Source organism: Ochotona princeps, chromosome 4, assembly GCF_030435755.1.
Source record: "Ochotona princeps isolate mOchPri1 chromosome 4, mOchPri1.hap1, whole genome shotgun sequence".
Classification (NCBI taxonomy): domain Eukaryota; kingdom Metazoa; phylum Chordata; class Mammalia; order Lagomorpha; family Ochotonidae; genus Ochotona; species Ochotona princeps.
The window spans coordinates 81,611,205-81,630,821 of NC_080835.1; the positions used below are offsets into that span (position 1 = coordinate 81,611,205).

At 37.7% G+C, this 19,617-nt stretch overlaps 1 protein-coding gene across 1 annotated transcript in view; it reads left to right on the forward strand.

Annotated features, from left to right (window-relative positions):
* GUCY1A2 (guanylate cyclase 1 soluble subunit alpha 2) overlaps nucleotides 1–19,617 on the forward strand; it is a 282,653-nt gene that overhangs the window by 31,847 nt on the left and 231,189 nt on the right. The window contains exons 2-3 of the mRNA XM_004585031.2: nucleotides 1,562–1,623; nucleotides 9,334–9,455. Of these exons, the coding sequence (XP_004585088.2) occupies nucleotides 1,562–1,623; nucleotides 9,334–9,455 (184 nt within the window). The remainder of the gene's footprint in view (nucleotides 1–1,561; nucleotides 1,624–9,333; nucleotides 9,456–19,617) is intronic.

A 19,617-nucleotide genomic window follows, 5' to 3' on the forward strand; every position in this document is an offset into this window, starting at 1 on the left:
ATATTAGAGGTAAGCAGGAAAATTGTTACTTCTGACCTGCATGGGAATGAACATGGAGTAGGTCCGAGTAACATTTGAAATTGTCGTATGGAATTTAAGTTATTTGGAAGACAGCCATAGGGAAGGATCAGTGATTCGAATCTGATATTTATTCACTGCTTCTTTGCGACTAGTTCTGTGCTACAGTATTTCTGCAGATGCCTTTTTAGAGATCCTAGTTTTGTGTAGTTAATTAGTAGCACATGAGATTGCAAAGTCACTATGCTGCCTCTGCTCTTGAAGTATATGGTTATTTTCCTAAAGTTTGTGAAGAATCTCTCAGTTACCCTTTGATTACTTTTTTGCTTGATTGACTGTCGGTGTTTATTATAAAAATTTACTCATGGACCTGAGAATTTGATTCTTGTTATCACAACTTCTGAAAATCTTCTCTGGGATCTTTATGGCATACACATGGCTTTCTTAATCTGAAACGTTAGATTCAAGCTCTGTTGCTTCAATAAGCCAAACAATGATTTCTTGATCTGGGGTTAAGAAACTTTATCATGGGAAGGTGGTGTGGCTGAGAAGGTAAAACCACCAGAATGTGTTGTGGCTACAGATTTCTATAACAGTGCTGCACTTCCCATCCAGCTCTCTGCCTGGGTAAGCAGAGGCTGTCCCAAGTTCTTGGGCTACTGCGGCTATGTGAGTGTCGCGAAAGAAGCTCCTGACTTTGGATGCTCCCAGGTCTGGCTGTTTGGCCATTGGGGAGTGAACTAGCAGATGTAACACCTCTCTGTCTCCTTTCTCTGTCTATATATAACTGCTTTGAAATAAATGAATCATAAAATTGTGGTCTTGAGCTGTCATGCAAACGAGAGGATTATCAAATCTAGACATGAGCTGCTTAAATATTATCAGCAGACCCTACCCCGAACCCTCCAATATACTATGTCCCCTTTCGGTGGCTTCAGAAAGAACTCTTGCTTGAAATCTCTCGGGACATTGAGGAAGTCAGGCTGGGTGATACTTGAAGTGATGGTTGTTTCTCTTGACCACCTGCTTCCCATCTTACTTTCATCTTCCTATTAGTCCTTTCATGTACAGAACTGAGAGACGAAGAAAGATTATTTAAGTTTAAAGAAATTTATTACAAGTTCACCATCTCAGTTTATTACTGCTTGCTAAGACTGCCCTTGATTTGTTAAAATGTAATAGAAAGTATGAAGCTGTGCCCTTTGGTTTCTCTTGTTTCGATCATCATGCAGCACAGGTGTACTGGAGAGGAGACCCTGTGGGCTCAGGTTTTTGTAGTATTCGTTCTCCCATTCCTCCCAGCACCTGGATTTATTATAGATAGCTCATGAGTATTTTACCGCACCTAAGAACTGTTACAAAATAATTGTAAAAAAAAAAAAGTGTGGTAAGGAAATTCTTGAAACTAGGGCATTTTGGGCAGTTGCTCAGTGCTTCATGTTAATTCCTGTGCGGGAAAGGGGTTAGTATTGTTTGAGAAGCTGTGTATCTGCTTAGCTACTTAGCGTGGTTTTGCTAACATATATTTATTGTTATTCTGCAGCCTCAGATAATCCAGCAGACACTCAAGAGGACCTTGAAATATTATGAGCATCAAGTGCTTGGGTAAGTTAAAAACAATGTTGAGTGTGACTGGGGGAAAACTATAGGTAATCGTTCAAATATAGTTAAATGTGTAGTTTTATGTTACCCAGGTCATCTTATTTCCTGGTGGCTGTGCTTTCATAGTCTGAGTAGGTTGATGGGAGCCCTAGGAGGGACTTCCTTCTGTTTATAGATGATTGGTTTTTTTTTTCTTAAATAGAGTTGCCTTTTACTGTTGCTTTTAGTTTTTCTGTGCTCCTGTGTTTCTACCCTTTCATTCCAACATTGAATCTTAAAATTTGTATTGCTTATCTGGTAACTTTGTATCAGCTGAGAGAGTTTGAATGAGATTTTGGATTCCTTCAGTAGAGCTTTATCGAAATCACTCCTAACTTGATGCATTTTAATGGGAGGTGGTGATTTGGTTGGAGTCATGTTTTACATATTACTTCATTATCCTTCATTTCTGAGTGGGTTGTGGTAAGGTTTAAAGTAAGAAGCCTTTAGATCAAAAGGAAGGAATTGGAGGCCTTACTAGTACTTAGAGCTTTTAGAAGCACCTGAATCCTTCTTATAAACACAGTGATTATTAGGTGTCACAATTAAATGAGAATTCAATGAAAATATTTTATAAAGTTTGAGATGAGTTTAACGTATGCCTTTGATTTGCTTTGGCAAAAAAATGGGGAAATACGAGAATTATTAAAAATTGCAAAAATTTAAAGTTTTTAAATTTTTCGTGAACATCTTTAAGAACCCTTGTACCAAAGCCTGTTTGCTTTCTTATGCAACATAGCTTTTCCTCTGAAATTATTGCTGTTAGGAACAAAGAAAGCTTATTTTCCTTGCTAATATTCACTATAGGCTAAGTGATTTTTTTTTTTTTTGTGAGACTTAAGAACTTCTGAAGAGTCAAGATTCAACTCTGTTGTTTTGAAATGCTACCATGAATAATTTGACATTATAGCTAATCGTCCTTGTCATGTGGATCAAGAATTTATTTTTTAATCATTAGGATGTGATACAATTATGTTTATAAAAACAGAAGGGAAGAAAATTTAATTGAAAAAATAACCTCAATATCTAGTACAATAATGTCATATACAAGTGTGTAATGGTTGTGTTGTCATTTCAAAGGAGATTGCTTTGAAACTTTGTTATGCTAGCCCTCAAGAATGTAATATAAGCAAGGACGTACTATTTAAGTTCCTAAAATGACTTTTAGTTTGAGGCTGCTAGTGATTTCAAATGTTTTATCCTAATGGAGATAAGGAATATTAATCTTCCCTCACCCATTTAAAATAAAACTACTTCACTCTCATTGAATTTGCTACTTTTAAAGTATGAAGATTACATTAACTTAGTATACTTAGAATAGATCACTGTAATGTGCATTACATATGCTGATCATTGTTACTAATCTTTTCATAGCTATACCAGTCCTCAAACTTTAATCACTTTCTGGAGTTAAGAATGTGCTCTCTGTTTTGAAGTCAGTAATGACTGATGATGTAGTTTCATTTGCCAACTAAACTGTAGGTTCAAGGCAAATTGGAGTGGAGCTCTTAAAATTTGATAGAGGTAGGAAAGTAATCTGTATTCAGTGGAACATTCTGTTTTCATTAGCAGGTTTTTTCCTCTGGTTTCTTCGCCTCCTGATGTAAATATAGCCTGTGGCTATTGTTTGTTGCTGTTTCCAGGTTCTGTTTATTTCAGAGTGTAACAAAAGTGGAATTTCATTCCAGTGTGAAGCGTGTTCCTGATCCTAACAGCTGGGCTAGCCTTGTTTTTTTTTTTTTTTTTGCTTGAGTGCTGTCTGACTTTAAGATTCCAAGTAACTTTACTCACTGCGTGTTTCTGGTCCTCAAGCTGATGGAAATGCAAAAGGCCCATGGCAGTGATTTTGTTTGTCCGGTGAGCCGTTCTTGATTATCTGCATTCTCCCCTCACCATTTGGCTTTCCTGCCTGGCTCCACATTTTGTTTTTGTACCTTTCTTGACTTTTATTTTTCTCCTTACAAAACTGAAGAATGAGAGCATCAGTGTTACTAACACTTGGACTAAAATGTATTCACACCTATGTGCTACTATTCTTAAGGTAACACATTCACGGCTTTTTTTTTTTGGTTTATGTGTAAAGGAATCTGTTTATAACAGTTAAAGGCATTTCGCACACTTGAGCAAGTACTGACATGCCTTATTTATGCTTGTGGAGGTGAACCGTTGGGCTTGCTTAAGGCTTGTGTAAAAGTAATTTGGCTGTTAAGCTGAGACGGTGAATCAGGACAGGTGACTTACGTGAATTAACCCTTCTGTTTTTAATTATTTTCTTTTAAATGAGAGTGCCATTGTACATGTTGTGATATTCCCATATGCACATATACACAGCGTGTACTGACGAAATCATATAATTAGCATTTTCATCTCCTTTTCATTGACATTTGAAGCTACTGAGCTCCTTCTCTTCTCGTTCTTCATATAGTTTGAAGTGTAGTCACCCGATTGCATCACGTAATTGCCCAGGTGCCTTCCTCTTAGGGTCAGACTTACGTTTCAGCAGGTGGAGTCTCGGCCTGCACCATCCCATTCGGAGGCTGCTCTGGGTTTTGACTGTTCCGCTTCTCCAACTGCCTGGGAGAGCAATGAAGGATGGCCCAACTTCTTGGGCCGCTGCTCCCACGTGGGAGATACAATGAAGCTCCTGGCCTGTTGTGGCCATCTGGGAAATGAGCCAGTGAATGGAAGACTGTGTCTCTTTCACTTCCACTTTCTCTCTCTGTGTGTAGCTCTACCTTTCAAATAAATGTTTTAGAAAGAATAGTAAAATGGTATTAAAGGGTAAGTTTATTAAAAAACAAATCTTCCTGCTATCTGCCTCTGTTTCATACTTTTTATCTATTCTCCTGCTATCTCCTCCTCTCTGTACTTCCAGTAATCACTCTTCTACTTTCAGATTGACTCTTCCAGCTTCTACTTGTGAAGGAAAGCATGTAGCAGTTTCTTAATTAAGCCTCTAATCACTGACCTCTCCATTGTCTCTTTTCTCTCCTTTCGAATTTTGCCCTGAGATATGCTGCACTTGTCAGAATTCCAGGACTACGTAATTCTGCTCCTTGAATTATTGTACTGGTTGCCCATAGAAACTGAGGCTTTTTTCCCCCATCTGCCAAGACATAGATTTGAACGCCAAGAGCAGCTGCCCCAAGGGTCACAGATGGAGGACTGGGTGGGAGCAGTTGCCAGAGAGCCTCCCGTTAGAGTAAGGTAGCTTCTCTGTACCATGGGCACTGTTATCGTAAAACGTTTATTTGATTCCTTAAACTATCCATATACTTTTTCATTTATTCATAGAAATCATTCAAGTTGGGAAAATGAATGTTAGAATAACTTATTCATGTAATGTGATAAATCTCTTCATCTTACTGTTGTCATTCATCAACTATCTAAGAGATTCTGATCTAGTTTTCTGGCCTCTACTGTTTCCTAGGACTTTATTTTCATCACAGCACAGCAATCAAAAATTAGAGCATGCTGCTTCCTTATTTGAAACCACTGCTTCTTAAATGTTATTCTATATCAGCATCAATGTGCAAGGTTGTTCAAACACAGATTGCTGGCCGCTACTCTTAGGGTTTCTGATTTAGTTCCAGGCTGACTGAACAATTGCAGTCCTAATTAGTTCCCAGGGAATGCTAATGCTGCTAGTCCAGCTTTGAAACTCATGCTTCAAACTGTAAAGTTGAGTAAATGAAATATTACTTCCTGTGACCTGACCTCTGCTTGCCTCTTTCATCATCTTCCATTCCTACACTTTTTTTTTTCCAGTTCTCTGACCTTCAGTTGGTTCAATTCCACCAACCTTAGCTTACGGGTCCTTACACATATTGTTCCATTATCTCAAAATGCCCTGTCCCCAGATGCTGGCATAGCTTATTCTTTATGTACGTTTGACTTCTGTGTGAATGTCATTCCTTTAGAAAGTCTTCTGTGACCACTCAGTCTAAAGTAACCCATACCCCACCTGTATCTCCAAACCCAGACTTTTTTCTCATTATGCTCTATTTCTTTTAATATTACTGTTTTAGTTCTTAAGTCCTTTTTAATGTATATTGTTATTCTTATGCATCTTTACGAGTACTCAATACTCAAGAGTTGCTAATATTTTTGGGAGATGGAGAATGATTGAATAAGGTTCTGCTGCTAGAATGGCATTGGGCAGATTACTTAGAATCCTTGAGCATCCATTTTCTATCTTTAAAATGGACATCACTATCATATCCAGATTTGAAGATACAATGCAGTATGCATCTCTACTTCCAAATCAAAGATGGACTCCCAATGAAACTGTTGAATATATTTTGACCATGGGGTGCTGGACTCTCAGCCAATGTCCATACCTACAATGCCAGGATATATTTAAATAGCAGAATGATGGACCTATGACTGTTTATGAAGAACTATACTATTGTAATAATATTGGGGGAATATGTGAGGGAAGGAGATGGGGGTGGGTAAGGGAAATCCCAGAGCTTATGGAATTGTATCATAAAAGAATAAAATAAATTTTAAAAGAGAATAAGAACAGGGTTAGGGTAAGATTAAATGAGCATCGATGATGTGTTTAGTTGTAGTTGACTTGTCACCACCACTATGAGATTCTGGCATTTCAGTTTTTGCTGATTGTCCCATTGTTGTCCTGTTCTATCCTTTCTTTATCCTTTTTAAGCATTCAAAAGTTGGGAATTTTTTTTTTTTTACAGCATCATAGACTAGACATACCTAGTTTATGTACCAGCTGGATTGTTTTTTGTTATGCAGAATTTTTTTTGTCAAAGTTTATTTTAAAACTTATTTTTACTTTATTAGAGGAAGTAAGAGGGAGAGGTCTGAAAGGTTGTCCTTATGCTGACTTACTGCTTAAATGCCCACAGAAGTTAGAGCCAGTTCAGGTCTGTGGAATTATATCCGGGTCTCCCACATGGGTGGCAGGGATCTAAATATTTGAGCCATCAACTGCTACCTCCCAGAGTGCACATCGGGTTGAAGTTGGATTGGAAGCAGGAACTCTGATAGGGGTGTTTTGGTGGATAATTTAAGCCACTGTGCCAAATATCTGTTCCTGTCCAAAATGTCTGTCTGTAGAGTGTCTAACCTGGTGTTTCTTGCTCAGTTGCTCTCCATGACTCCCGCTACTCTGACTGACACAAGTGGATTACAATGCAAATGTGAACAGACTTACTTAGTGAACTATCATAGAAAGCACATGGTGATTTTTCTCAGCTCTAGTGTTTTTTATTATATATATTTTAAACTGTTGAAGAAATACTCAAAATCACACTATTCATTTTATACTTTTTTTTTACTGGGATAAGCATGTTTGTTAATATCATAGGTAGAACTGCTGACAACCTCTTGTGAGTCCGGGATACTGTTTCCTGTATTCACTCAAAATTAAATTTTCCTACTCTAATTATTGCTGTGGTCTCTATGTTTGTTTTACTCAGACAATCTTCTGTTGTCTTTTCCTTTGGGCAATTAGAGATTAAACTAGAATAATTTCAATGGAATGTTAGAAGTGAAATTAATAGGCGAGCTCTGATTATTCTGGGACACGCATTTCCAGGATGTCATTTCTACTTTATGATCAGATGTCGTGACTGAATTATTTTATCTAAAGAGCGATGTCGCTTGCTCCTGTATTTATATACAGTAGCTATATCTTTTTTTATATGAAAGCTGAATGACAAGAGCTAACATCTGTTGGTTGCTTACTGTCTTTGAGACAGTGTGTTACATACACAGATGTATGCATTTTCTTTAATCCTAACCATATTTTTTGTGAAATAATTGTGTTAGGTTCATTTTATAGATGAAGGACTTGAGTAAGAGAGACATGTGTTTTCTCCAAGGTCATTCTGTTAAAAGTCATGGAATATGATTTAAAAATAACCGTTTTTAATGTCCATGCTTCCTCTTCTGTTTGCCATTGAGTGATCCCTACATTCCAAAAAGTTTGTCTGGTTTGCTTCTTAGAGTTTAATCTCAGGGAGATGTAATAGTGTGACCGTGTTTTGTTTTCTATACAGTCTCTTTACATATGCCAGCAGAAAACCATTTTGATACCACCCGGGACATATTGGGATGGATTGTAGATTTTTAGGTAGTTTCTTGGTCTGTGAAGTCCATTCCAGAACAATGCACATCTTCCATCTCCTATCCAACCTGAAGTTCACATGATTTACTGCCTAGGTCAGAACTTTGCCCAAGGAGCTTGGAAGGCAATGCGGAACAGGTGTGATACATGTTTTCAGTTTTCTTCTAAAGGTTACTCTTCTGTGGGCGTTCTACCCTACCTGACTCTTGCCTTTTATGTTGTGCTATCTCAGACAGGAAGGAAATGGAAATTGGCAGAAACCTTTTTGAATTCATTGGTGGTGGTTATAATTGCCTCTTGGCTTGATGCCCTTAATCAGGTGTTGCTTCAGTTCTTGTCTCTGAATATTGTACCACACAGTCTTGCTAACAGTCTAGCTAACATTCTTGATTGATAACACAGCTGGATGGCTGGACAGCTCAACTCTGCCTCTCTTCATGGCTTGTCCCAGCTCTTAAAAAACTGAAATATTTGCCTTGCTAAGTGGTGTGCCTAGAGGTTGCTTCCAAAATTGCTTTGTTTTTCTTGTCAGCTTTCTTTAGAATGCTCTTGCTCTGCTTAGTCAGACATGAGCATGAGATTCAAGTGTGATCAAGGAACCTACCTCTTCTGCAGTGCTCTCTGAGGACTGGGATATTCAAGCTGCGTTGTTAACCAGCCCCTAACCCCTCTCTCACTGACTTTGCAAGCAGAGGTCTCCTCTCCTTTTCCTGGAGGGCAGGGGAAAAACAGAGCGGCATGCTCCTCCTAAGCCAGCTGCATTCTTGGGTTCCTTTTCTTGTGTGAGCTGGTGGGAGGACGACAGGGACTATCGTCACCTTTTAAGTCCTGAAGAGTTCCTGTCTTCTTGGCTGCTTTTTTGGGAAATGGGGGCATTTGGTTCCCATTGTCCTCAGCTTTGATGTTTTACTTCTCATTCAGAATAATGAGAACAATCTTAGCCAATATCTGACTTTATAGTTGTGTCATTTAGTCTTCATAAGAACACGAAGAACCATTTCCAGTATATCAAGAAGGAAGGCTCTACGGCAGACTTACTGAGATTACTTGTCCAAGGTCTCAACACAGAAAATGGTAATAGCAGGACTTAAATTTAGCCAGGCTCCAAATGCTTTGTGTATTTGCTTTTTGTTTTCCATTCACCATACTGCTCTCTTCTCGGCTGTGTTAGAGCTTGTGTTTACTTTCAACACAGTTGAGTGCCAGTGTGCCAAATTAGCACTGTTAATTTTTCTTTCTCAAAGTAAATTCCTTACAGAATCAGATTAGCAGCCGTGTGAAGTGCTTAGACATATGGATATATTAGCTGTACAAAGCCCTGATGTATTTATTTCTGCCATCCATTTTCTCCACACACAGCTTTGTTATTAATGATTGCCTCCAGTTCCAGGTCCACACTGAATGCTGATGTGAGTGGTGGGTTATGCCAGAATGACTGTGTGTGTGTTAAAGCTTCAGTTATTTTAAAATGCAATTACGCAGGCAGCATAGACAGCATGTGCTTTTGCGTGTGTAGAGGCGTGCGTGTGCAGATGCTTTAAAAACTTCTCCATATGCTAATTTTGTTTTCTTTTTAGTTACAGGGATGCAGAAAAGAATTTCCACAATATCTCTAACAGATGCTCCTATACAGACCATGCCAACAAAGAGGAAATCGAAGATGTCTCAGGAATACTCCAGTGTACTGCTAACATACTCGGTATATTACCTATATATTTATTTGGTTGAGAAAGTGAAAGGGGAGCATGGGAAAGTAAAGGTGTGTTTTCACTTAGAACTAAAGAAAGGTGTGGAGGATGTAGTAAGATAAGACCTTGCCTTTGAATTATGTAATTTTAATATGTGGATGTTTGAGTAGAAACGGCATGCATGCCATTTATTTGGAGATTGGAAAACATTGTTCACAAAAATACATTCCTGGGAAACTTTATCAAATATTCTTATTTTGGTAGTGTTAGCTTAGTGTAGTTCATAATTCTCTGGTCATTACCCTTAGCTGAAATTGTGAGAAGTTTCTGGCCTCTGATAGTCACAGTTTTATTTCCAAGAGATATTTGGTTTGGCTCAAATTAATTCACAAGATGTCTACAACTCTGTGATGCCTTCTATTGCTGTATAGTAAGGCAGGTCATCTACCTGTGCCCTGTGTCCTGTGCCCTGCTCCACGTTGGGGGAGTGTATATTTCAAAAATACCTCTGTTTTATGATGGGGAGTTGTTTGTGATATTTCTAAGAGTTAATAAGCCCGGCTTATAGGCGGTGTGGGATCGTGTAGCCTAGGGGTACTATGGCAGAGCTGTACTGTAGTACTATCCGTAGTTCTTGCCATGTGATCATTAAATTGTACTTTATGTCAAGTAGATATCATGGTAGGATTCTTTTTTTCTGCCATAATTTCACACAGAAAGTTTTAGTGAAAATATCTCTTCCCGTTCTGTTTGGGATCTTTTTTCCCTTGTTTATGACTTAGAGAAACTCATGGGGTCATTTTGGTGGTGGTGGAAGCGGAACAATAGACTTCATGACTGACTGGATACAGAAAATAAAAATCGCCTTTCTCTCAGAACTGGGGGAGAGAAAATGGTGGAAACTTGAAATCCGCTGCCTTTATTTTCCATTAGGCTGCTTTCCCTGCGTTAGTTGAATTCCTCTTACAAGCAGTTTTAGGTGACCTCAATGTGTGAGCCACTTCCCAGACATAGCCACTTCACACTCAAGCTGGAATGACAGCTTCCAATTGGCCAAGTTTTAATTCTAGATAATTTTGTAAGCACAGAATATGAGAGGAGCTGTCTTGATGATAGACATTTCAGAGTGAATGATTTGTGTGTAACAGGATGCAGGACAGTGATGGGTAGTGAAATAAAAGGCCAGAGATACATTTCCCTGAGTTTCAGCACACACTACCCAAGTCAACAATTACTACAGAAAAGAAGAGAATGGAGGGAAGAGGGTTGGGCACTATCCAATAGCTGTTTAAAGTTTTATGACTGTGTTTTAAAGGACTCTTTTATCAGAGCTCTGTTTCTCTTAAGCGTTGTGATTTTCAAGAGATCTGAATAATGTTCCACTTACAGAGAACTATCAGAATCTTACATTGGAAAGTTGCTATTTACTTACAAGTTTTGAAATATTTCATTGACCTTTAATAATTTCTTTCTTTATACCTGCCATTTTGAGAGTCCCTAAATGTGGAGAACTACTACAGAGAAAACCTTGGTTCTGGTGTTTGGCCTGGACAAACAAGGGGCACTGTTGTCTCAGCATAGCTTAGTTGTCCTTCAGGTATTGCTGTGAGATGTAGTGAGTGGAATGGTGATGGGCAGTGTGCTACCTGATGGTATTAGGAGAGAGGATAGTTTTAAGTTGTGAGCTTAAAATTTAGAAAGTCAGCATGTAAGAGGGTTTAGATTTCCTTACGTAGTAACTTATTCTTTACAGACGTTAGGTATGAATTTTCTCTCCTTCTAGGGAGTGATAGGCAGTTCTTAAGATTTAAGATACCATCTTGTAAAGTTGAAATGCTTGGAGTATAGATTGAAATGCCTGACACTTTTTGACTGCAGTGGTGTGAATCCAGGAACTGGTGTCCGAGAGGTAGCTGTTCTCCTTTGAATTGTGTTCTTAACTAAGTGCAAAATAACAGCCATAGTATTCATACTCAAGGAAAATGTTGCTTATAACAAATTACCAAGCTATGATTAATCCTGGCTTGTGTAGATTTTAATTTCCTGAAAGATTTAAATTCTCTTACACAATAATTTTGAGCATGAAAAATTTGGTTAATTCATTGGCCAGAAAACACTAACATAGGAAAAGAATTGCTTTTTGGTTTTTTTTTTTTTTTTTTGTGAGGGAGTGGGCTGATCACCTATGGGGAGTGTGGTTAAAATACCAATGCATGGAGGTATGTGAATTCACATTTCTTTAATCTTCTTGACATATTACAAGGTTGTGGTGGAGACTGGAAGTTTGTGTTTATTTATTCATTAACATGTACACTGCTTGTTTTTATCTGTCATCAAAGAGATACTCTTAAGTTAGAAAAACACTACAGTAACAGTTCTCCATCCAAAATTACCATCTGTGTCTCATCTAAATGCTTCTAGATAGTTTGATCATGTATTGGGTCTTTGGGTTTAAGTTGGCGTTTGAGGAGTAACATGGAATGAGGAGAGAACCTAACTAGAAACAGACAGTAGGTTTGAAAAGATCTCTGTTTTCGATTTGTTTTCTCTGGGGAGCCATTTCAAGATGCCATTGTTTTGCCATTTTTGACTTTTCTGGCTTAGAAATAATTCTTGTTAATGATGAAAGAGAAAACGTAAGTTAGGTGTATTGAGTGTAGTCCGCTTCTTGCTATCAGTTTGCTTCATTTGAATGCTCTGTTATAATGCAGTAGAGTACTTTAAAGAAGACCTTGACATTTTTGGAAAACATCATGGAAAGAAAGATGGTTAGGCACCATGTCTTTCTATTGCAGACTTCTACTTCAAATTCACATTTGTACGTAATGCCTTTTGCATACCAAATGATCTAAATTTAGTTGTCTGAAAAATGTAAACTTTTCTAGTCATCATCTGAAAAGCTTATTTTTAAAATAAATGCAATTGTAAAATGTATTTATGTTTTTATAAGGCATGATAGTCGGCAGTTTGTTAGGAATTGTTCTGGTTGAATGGTGTGATGAAGCATGTGCTTAAAGGTTCATATACCATTTTTGCTAATGAAATGTTTCCACTTGGTTCTGTGGTTTGGGTGTAGGAAGTGTTGTAGGGAATTAGAATGAATAGACAATTAAGGGAGAATTGGTGACAATTTGCATCATCTGCCTGTCCATAAAATATTATGTAGAAACAAGATTATGACTGCTTCAGTTTTAATACATTTTAATACTGTCACGGGAATTGTGGGTGTCTCAGTTGTTCTAACGCTACAAGACCAGTGAATTGGTGTTGGAAAAAGATTTCCTGCAGCAGTCAGAGATCAAATGGAAATGAGAGCTCTGGGAGAGTTCATTTACTGATGAATTATAGCAAAATAAGGTTTACTGTTTTAGTAAGCATCAGTCATTTGCTGAGGATTGCTCAAAACATCCTTTCCTTCTGCCCTTGCTAAGTGCATGTTCTTTCAAAACAATCAGGAAGGACACGAGTGTGAAAAGACATTCATTAACGTTTTCTCTGTTTTAAAGGTCTCTGTCACAGTGATGTTTTATCTTGTCCAAAAACTTAACACATTCAGAGTCGGAATGAGAGTAAGGCTGTCATGGGACCGTCTGGGAAAGTGCTGGTGAAGAGGAAGCAGGAGATGACCTTTAGGGTTTATTCCTTACAGTCTTTTCCTGGTATCAGAAATTCTGAAATACCATGAATCAGAGCTGTTTAAGTGCCATGGATTCCAGAATGCTTAGCTGCTGTGGAATTTTATATTGCTGTTTCGAATAAGTAAAAACTTGTTTACCTGTCAACTTGTGTGTGTGTGTCTTACTGTGACTGGTGAAAAATTAGTTTTGCTTTGGATTAAGGCTATTTGAAGGATTTTCTTGGATTAAGTCTAACATTCATTGTTTAATGGATTAACATCTATTTAGCATCTTGGAGAACTAGCTGATACAACAACTAAGAGTTTTTACATCCACAGTAATAAGTTTAATTCCATCAATTTAGTAAATCATGAATTTTCCACTTAAAGTATTTTAAATTTGGTTTCATTTTATTTAAAAGTGAAATGGAGAAAGATCTTCCATTCACTAATCTAGCCTCAGGCCAAACCCAGAAATTTTTCTCCTCTGTGTATAGCATGGCCCTAAATTCTCAAGCCATCATCTGTGCTGCTTCCCAGGGTGGACATTCCCAGGAAGCTAGGTCAGAAATGGAATAGCTAGGATTTGAATCCAGGCATTGAGGTATGGGATGTGGGCATCTCACTTATTATGACAAACTTCTTGATACATCTGATATTTTCATAAGATGCATTGGGAATAACATGTTTAGAGAAGAAATATCAATGATTTTATTATAATGTAGTGATTTAGAGTAATGACAAGAGCCAGACTACAAGGTAAAAAATAAAGCAAAGATGTTTACTGGCTGCATGAACTTGATCTCCTGTTTTTGTATGTAAAAGGAGGTAAATATAATTTTGTACCTCTTCTAGTGTTGCTAGGAAAGTTTAGTAAGCTGATTTACCTGATATACTTGGAGCAGGCTGGTATGTAAGAACCAAATGCTACTTAAATATTTTTATTATTGTTTATATAGTAGTTTTTGGCAGATCTCGGGCCTCAGTATTGCTCACTAATACTTTTGAGAGTTCATCTTGTTAACTTTTTGATCTGAGATAACAAACCGCAGAGGCAGGATTTTCATCTGCTCTAGTCTGATTCCAAGTCACGTTCTTTGCACTACTTCATGCTGCCTTCCCGGAACTGCAGGACGGAAATGATGATTTCCTTATCTCTCGCATGTTGGTTCAGTCTTTGCAGTTCTGGGAGTTATTAGAATCCTCATGATGCCATTTTTACTTGGTTTACTAATCTTTGAAAATGTCCTTGGAAGGCTGGCTCATACGTGACAGCAATAATCAGAACTGGCTAAACTGTTACTCACTGGCATTGAGGAGTGTGTAGTTTCATTCCAATTTGGATCGCTGTTAGTTGGGAAATGGATTTTCCTTTAAATTTCAGATGTTGAAAATGCGAATTGAGGGTGATGGATTTTTCGGTCATGACACAAATATGGCTTCACAGTTATGTTATAGTAATGCCATGCCAATTCTCGTGGCCTAAAGATTTCAAGCTGATCTTGCCTGTAGGTCCTTGAACGTGATAGATATCATTGAGCGGGCAAAGTCTACAAAAGAAAGCTGTATTTTTGATGGATTTTTTTGTTGAATGGGAATGGTTAGGAATATTGTCACAATATCATCTAAGAATTTGTAAGTATTCTACCTGAAATAATTAGACATAGTATGAAAAGGAATGAGACATGTGAGTATGGATATTGCCTCAGATGTACAAAATAAACACAATAAAAGGGATCTTTATTGATGAGCTCTAGAAGATACAGGTACATGGAGTGGAAATTTGTATCGCTCCCTTTTGCCTTTAGAGGATTTTTTTTTATTCTTTTTTATAAACGTTTTCGTCTGTTGATACATCTTTTCTCTCTGCCTTGGTAAATTTCTCCACTATATCAAGTTTCTCTCTCAGCTGGAGTAGCCCAATGGTGTCTTTGCCTCCCCTTTTATAATTTTTGAGTTGGGTTTTTCTGATACGTTGTTTCCCTGTCACTAGCAACTTACTACTTGTTTCACATCTCTGTTAGGACATTTCTGGTTTGGTACAGATTATTACTTGGTTTTGATGACCTTGTGAATCTTTGATTTGTCCTCTGTGTACTTTGATAGGGATGCTGACATCTTTGCTCTGACATACGTGGTGCAGGCATGTGTGGGTGAGGGGTTTGGGCGTTAGTTTACTTTTGAATACTATGACTCATTGTCATAAATGAGATTCTTAAGTCTTCTTAAAATATATATTACCTGTCCTCAAGAGGTAAATAAAACCCCCTCTGATTCTGAGTGGAAGAAATGGAAGCCCATTTGGGTTAGATTGCTTCTATAGCGTCACCCTGTTAACTTGTGAGCAAGGCAGGATTTGGACTACGAGGCTGTGATAGAAGAGTTTGCATCACTTACTGGACTCTTTAGCTGATGCAAAAGTACTGGCAGTTCTTAGAACTTGCGGGAGTGAGAAGGAAGTATACTGTTTTCTCGTGACAAATATGAATCTGGGCCCATGATGTCAAACTCCTAGTTTATTTGGTTGCCATCTTGCAGAGCAAACTTATTTTGATTTTGCATATTTGCTTTTTAGTGTTTTGGAGTGCATCTCAAATGAAGCACTACTTCTTTCTCTGCCCTTTTCTTTTAAAAATTATTTTAAATTTAGTAAAATTTTTAATTTAAAGACTCTCCTTGCCCCCAATACACATACATTATATAATTCTCTCTATCTCTCTGTCTGTCTGTCTGTCTATCTAATCTCATTCTTACTCTCACTCTTCTGTCCTCTGGTTCAGTTCCTAAATGCTTGCAACCCACAAGACTGGGCCAGGCTGAAGTCAGGAGTCAGCAACTCCGTATGGGAAGCAGACCCAGGATTCCAACCCAGCCACTCTAGATATGGGATGAGGTCATCCTAAATAGAATTGAAACCACTGTGCCAAACACTCATTCCCGACTTGCTGGTTTTCTGCCTTTTATTTAATTAAATTTGCCTTTTCCATATATGGGTCCTGTTTTGCCCATTGTATTTTATTCCTTACTCTTTACTGCACCACTCTTTGGCTCAGTTATACATTTCAATTATATGATTAGGCACTTTGGTATTTGAATTTAATCTTAAAAATTTCCCATCTTCTGTACTAGAAAAATTATTAGTTTTGAGTTTAGCTTTTCAATTTTAAGTGCTTTTGACAATATTTCAGTTGCAACTTATTTAAGCTGACAGTAAATAGTTTGAGTTGCAATAAAGATGTTGCTTGATGTTACCATTTTATATATGATAAATTCCATGTATTCTCAAGTTAATACCTTTTCTTTTTTCAAAAGAAAAGGCTCATCTCTTTTGCTTGTTCTTTATGAGCCTGCTCAGTTAGATTTTTCCAGGTGACTGTTTTTTATATGAATTGTAAGTTCTCTGTTCATATTTTAGCTAATTGTCCCTTGTAAAAGTGACATACATTTTGGTCCCAAACTTTTAAATCTTGGTGCATTATGCTTTTCCTACATTTTCACCTGAACTGGTGTTCTCCATAAAATAAATGATTTTCCATGTGAAGAAAGAAGTTGTAGATTTGGAAATACTAGTTAGAATGTTCCTCTATGATATCAGTGAATTTTATTTTAGCTTTTGTGGGCAGCTTGTACAGTGTTATGAACCAAAATTGGTGAAATAGGTTGTTGAGAGATACGGAATGGTGGGGATTAGGCAAGATCTTGGGTTTAACTTCCCATGTGAAGAAGTGGAATGGATTTTCACAGGAGACATGAATCATGGAATGCATGAAGGAAGAACTTAAAGTGCTGGTGGGAAGTGTAATGCAAAACAGCGAAGACTATATAGGAGTTGGTTAAAGAACAAATATATGTGATTTTCAATTAGCAAGGATGCTGAAGTCATTTCTGTTTTATGTCATGGTCGGGCATCAGCATTATCCAGAGCTGTTTAAGGAAAGCATTAATATTGATGCTAACAACACTTATTTACTTTAATTTTTTTTTATAAATGTGTGCTGTTGCCTTTCTTGGGGAAATATGATTCACGTAGTTGATTTTAATCCTTCTCATAGAAGTGGTTGTCTCTGCTACTCCAGACTCTAGAGCAGTGGTTTTCACATTCTACCAGTGATTGTACAACAGGGCCATTGGCAGACCAAGGCCCACAGAGACCAGACCCAGATATACCATTCACTATCTCTGTGGTGGGAATCTGGGATTTACAGTGTTAAAACCAGGCTCTCTACATGATGCTCGTGTACTTTTTTTACTTGATGCCTCATCTGCAAAACCAAGCCCACTCTTGGACAAGAATACTTTAGAAGATCTGGTCCAATGCTTTGGAGATGTCATGCCAACTCCTGGCTAGGGTGGTTGAGATTGAGTAATTCCTGTTTCTCTTTCTGTGTCATTTGTGAGAATGGATTGCCATCCAGTTCACCACAATTTCTATATCCCTTCAGGACTTGAGCTCTGCTTCTGAACCTCAAATAGAAAATTGGGTCCTGCTTGTATTCACCACCTTTTGAGTTTCGGATGCAGATTTAATGCCCCGTGCTAGAAGTTTTATGCTCATCTTTCTCCCACTCCTTTCTTTTCTGTTCCTTCCCTCTTTTTTCCCCCTCATCTCTTCATCAGATCTTCCTATTGCTTATGACTGTTGGCTTATGCTGGAACATACAATTAGAATACCATGTGCTTTTTCTTCTGCCTTTCTCCTGCTTCTGCATAAGCAGACACACTTAGTTGTGGATCAATCCTTTTCATTTCTCATTACCTCTGCATAGAATGCAGCTGGTGTGGTTTAAATCAACAACCTGTAGAAACCAACACATGTCACAAACCAACACATGTCATTGTGTTATCTGATAGTTTTAGTAAAATGCTGAGTTAGAGTGATAAACTTAAGTTTATCTCCACCTCTCCTTCTCAAACCAGAAACCCTACCAATCTCCAGATGACCAGTTTAGCCTAGGGGAAATATCCGGTAGGCAACAGAATCCCCTGCTGGCAATAGGAAAGGGAAGTCTACACTGCTCTGTGAACTTTCACAAAGCAGTCCTATTAGGATCTTTATAAAGGAGAGATCAAGATGCATTTCAGCCGGGAAACATTTATCTCTGAAAAAACTGATGCCAATTCTTGTGAGTCATTTCATTGAATGATTAGTACCCAGAAAATGTTTGACTGAAAATACCTAACTGCCACCCACTGTCTTTTTATTCTCCTGATTGTGTATTTCCCCATGTCGTTCCATGATCTGTCATTTCTTCATTTGCTTCTACTACCTCAGACTATTTTTCATTGATCCCTTTTTATATTTTTTGTGATTATGTGCCACAGTTCTACCCTTTATTAGAAGAGCCTCAGTGAAAACTTGCCAAATATTTGAAAGATAACTTCTGTGAATTTATCCTTAATTTTTACTTTAGTGCCATACTCAATGTTTTAGATGGCAAATTTAGTGACCAAGAAATACTAGCTTGTTGCTAATGCATAAAAGTTCTTTAATACAGGAATTGAAGTGATCATTGAGGCTTTAGATTGGCTTAAATTTCTTTTGTAGGACAAGATTTCCTAATCCACAGAAGTCTTTATAACATTGTGGGGGGGGGGGAAATACTTCCTGCAAATGAAACAGGGTTTGTGTTCTCTGTTCCATCGTTACACTCATTGAGCATCTTCTAGTCTTAGTACTGTACTGGGTGATCAGCAAGGAGAAAACAAAGCAGGGACAGAGATGATTTTTTTAAAATATGTAGATAACAAAAAGGTAACTTCAGAATGATGTAATCTGTGAAGAAAAATGAGATTGATATAAAAGGGGATGGAAAGAGGTTAGTCAGTATGTTAATGATCATTTTAAATTCATTTAAGCAATCCTAATAGGACCTCGGCATGACTAGAATATTGATGCTCTTTCAATTACATTTCTTGTTTCAAAGCTACAAGCATGAGAGTGAACTGTCTTTTAGGACTTTATTCACCTAAGTATGAGGAGAGATGGAAGCTCTGGTTTCCTTTTGATACCTGAGCAGTAATTGCCTACAGAAGGAGGTGGTCAAGCTGTGCTATTGTGTTTTGGGTTGGATAAGGCTCCAACTGTTACTCTGCAAACTGTGCTAGCTGTAGAGCCTTGACAGTGAGGCAGATCAGTTTGCTCCCCATGCACTGTGGAAAGACCCTCTGACATGACATACAGGATTTCTCTACTCATTTGAAAGATGAAAAAAATCACTGGATGTGATCACTGAAGTAGAACTATCTTCAAACAGAAGCACCACTGCCACGGTTGGGAATTAGGGATTCGGAACTTCTCCAGTGATGAGGAAGAGCCCTAGCATGGGAAATAAAAATCCTACAACTGAATGGGCATCTTTGTTTTCTCCCACATGAATTTTTCATGTAAATGTTTATGCATGTGTATGTATATGTACATATATGTATCTTATCAACATAAGTACATATAAACATATGTATATATATTTGCATATCCTCACATAGCTTAAGGAGTATCTCAATACTCCATAAAAATCTCAACATATTTTTTGCCGTGTTAAACTCTTTGGTTCTGTATT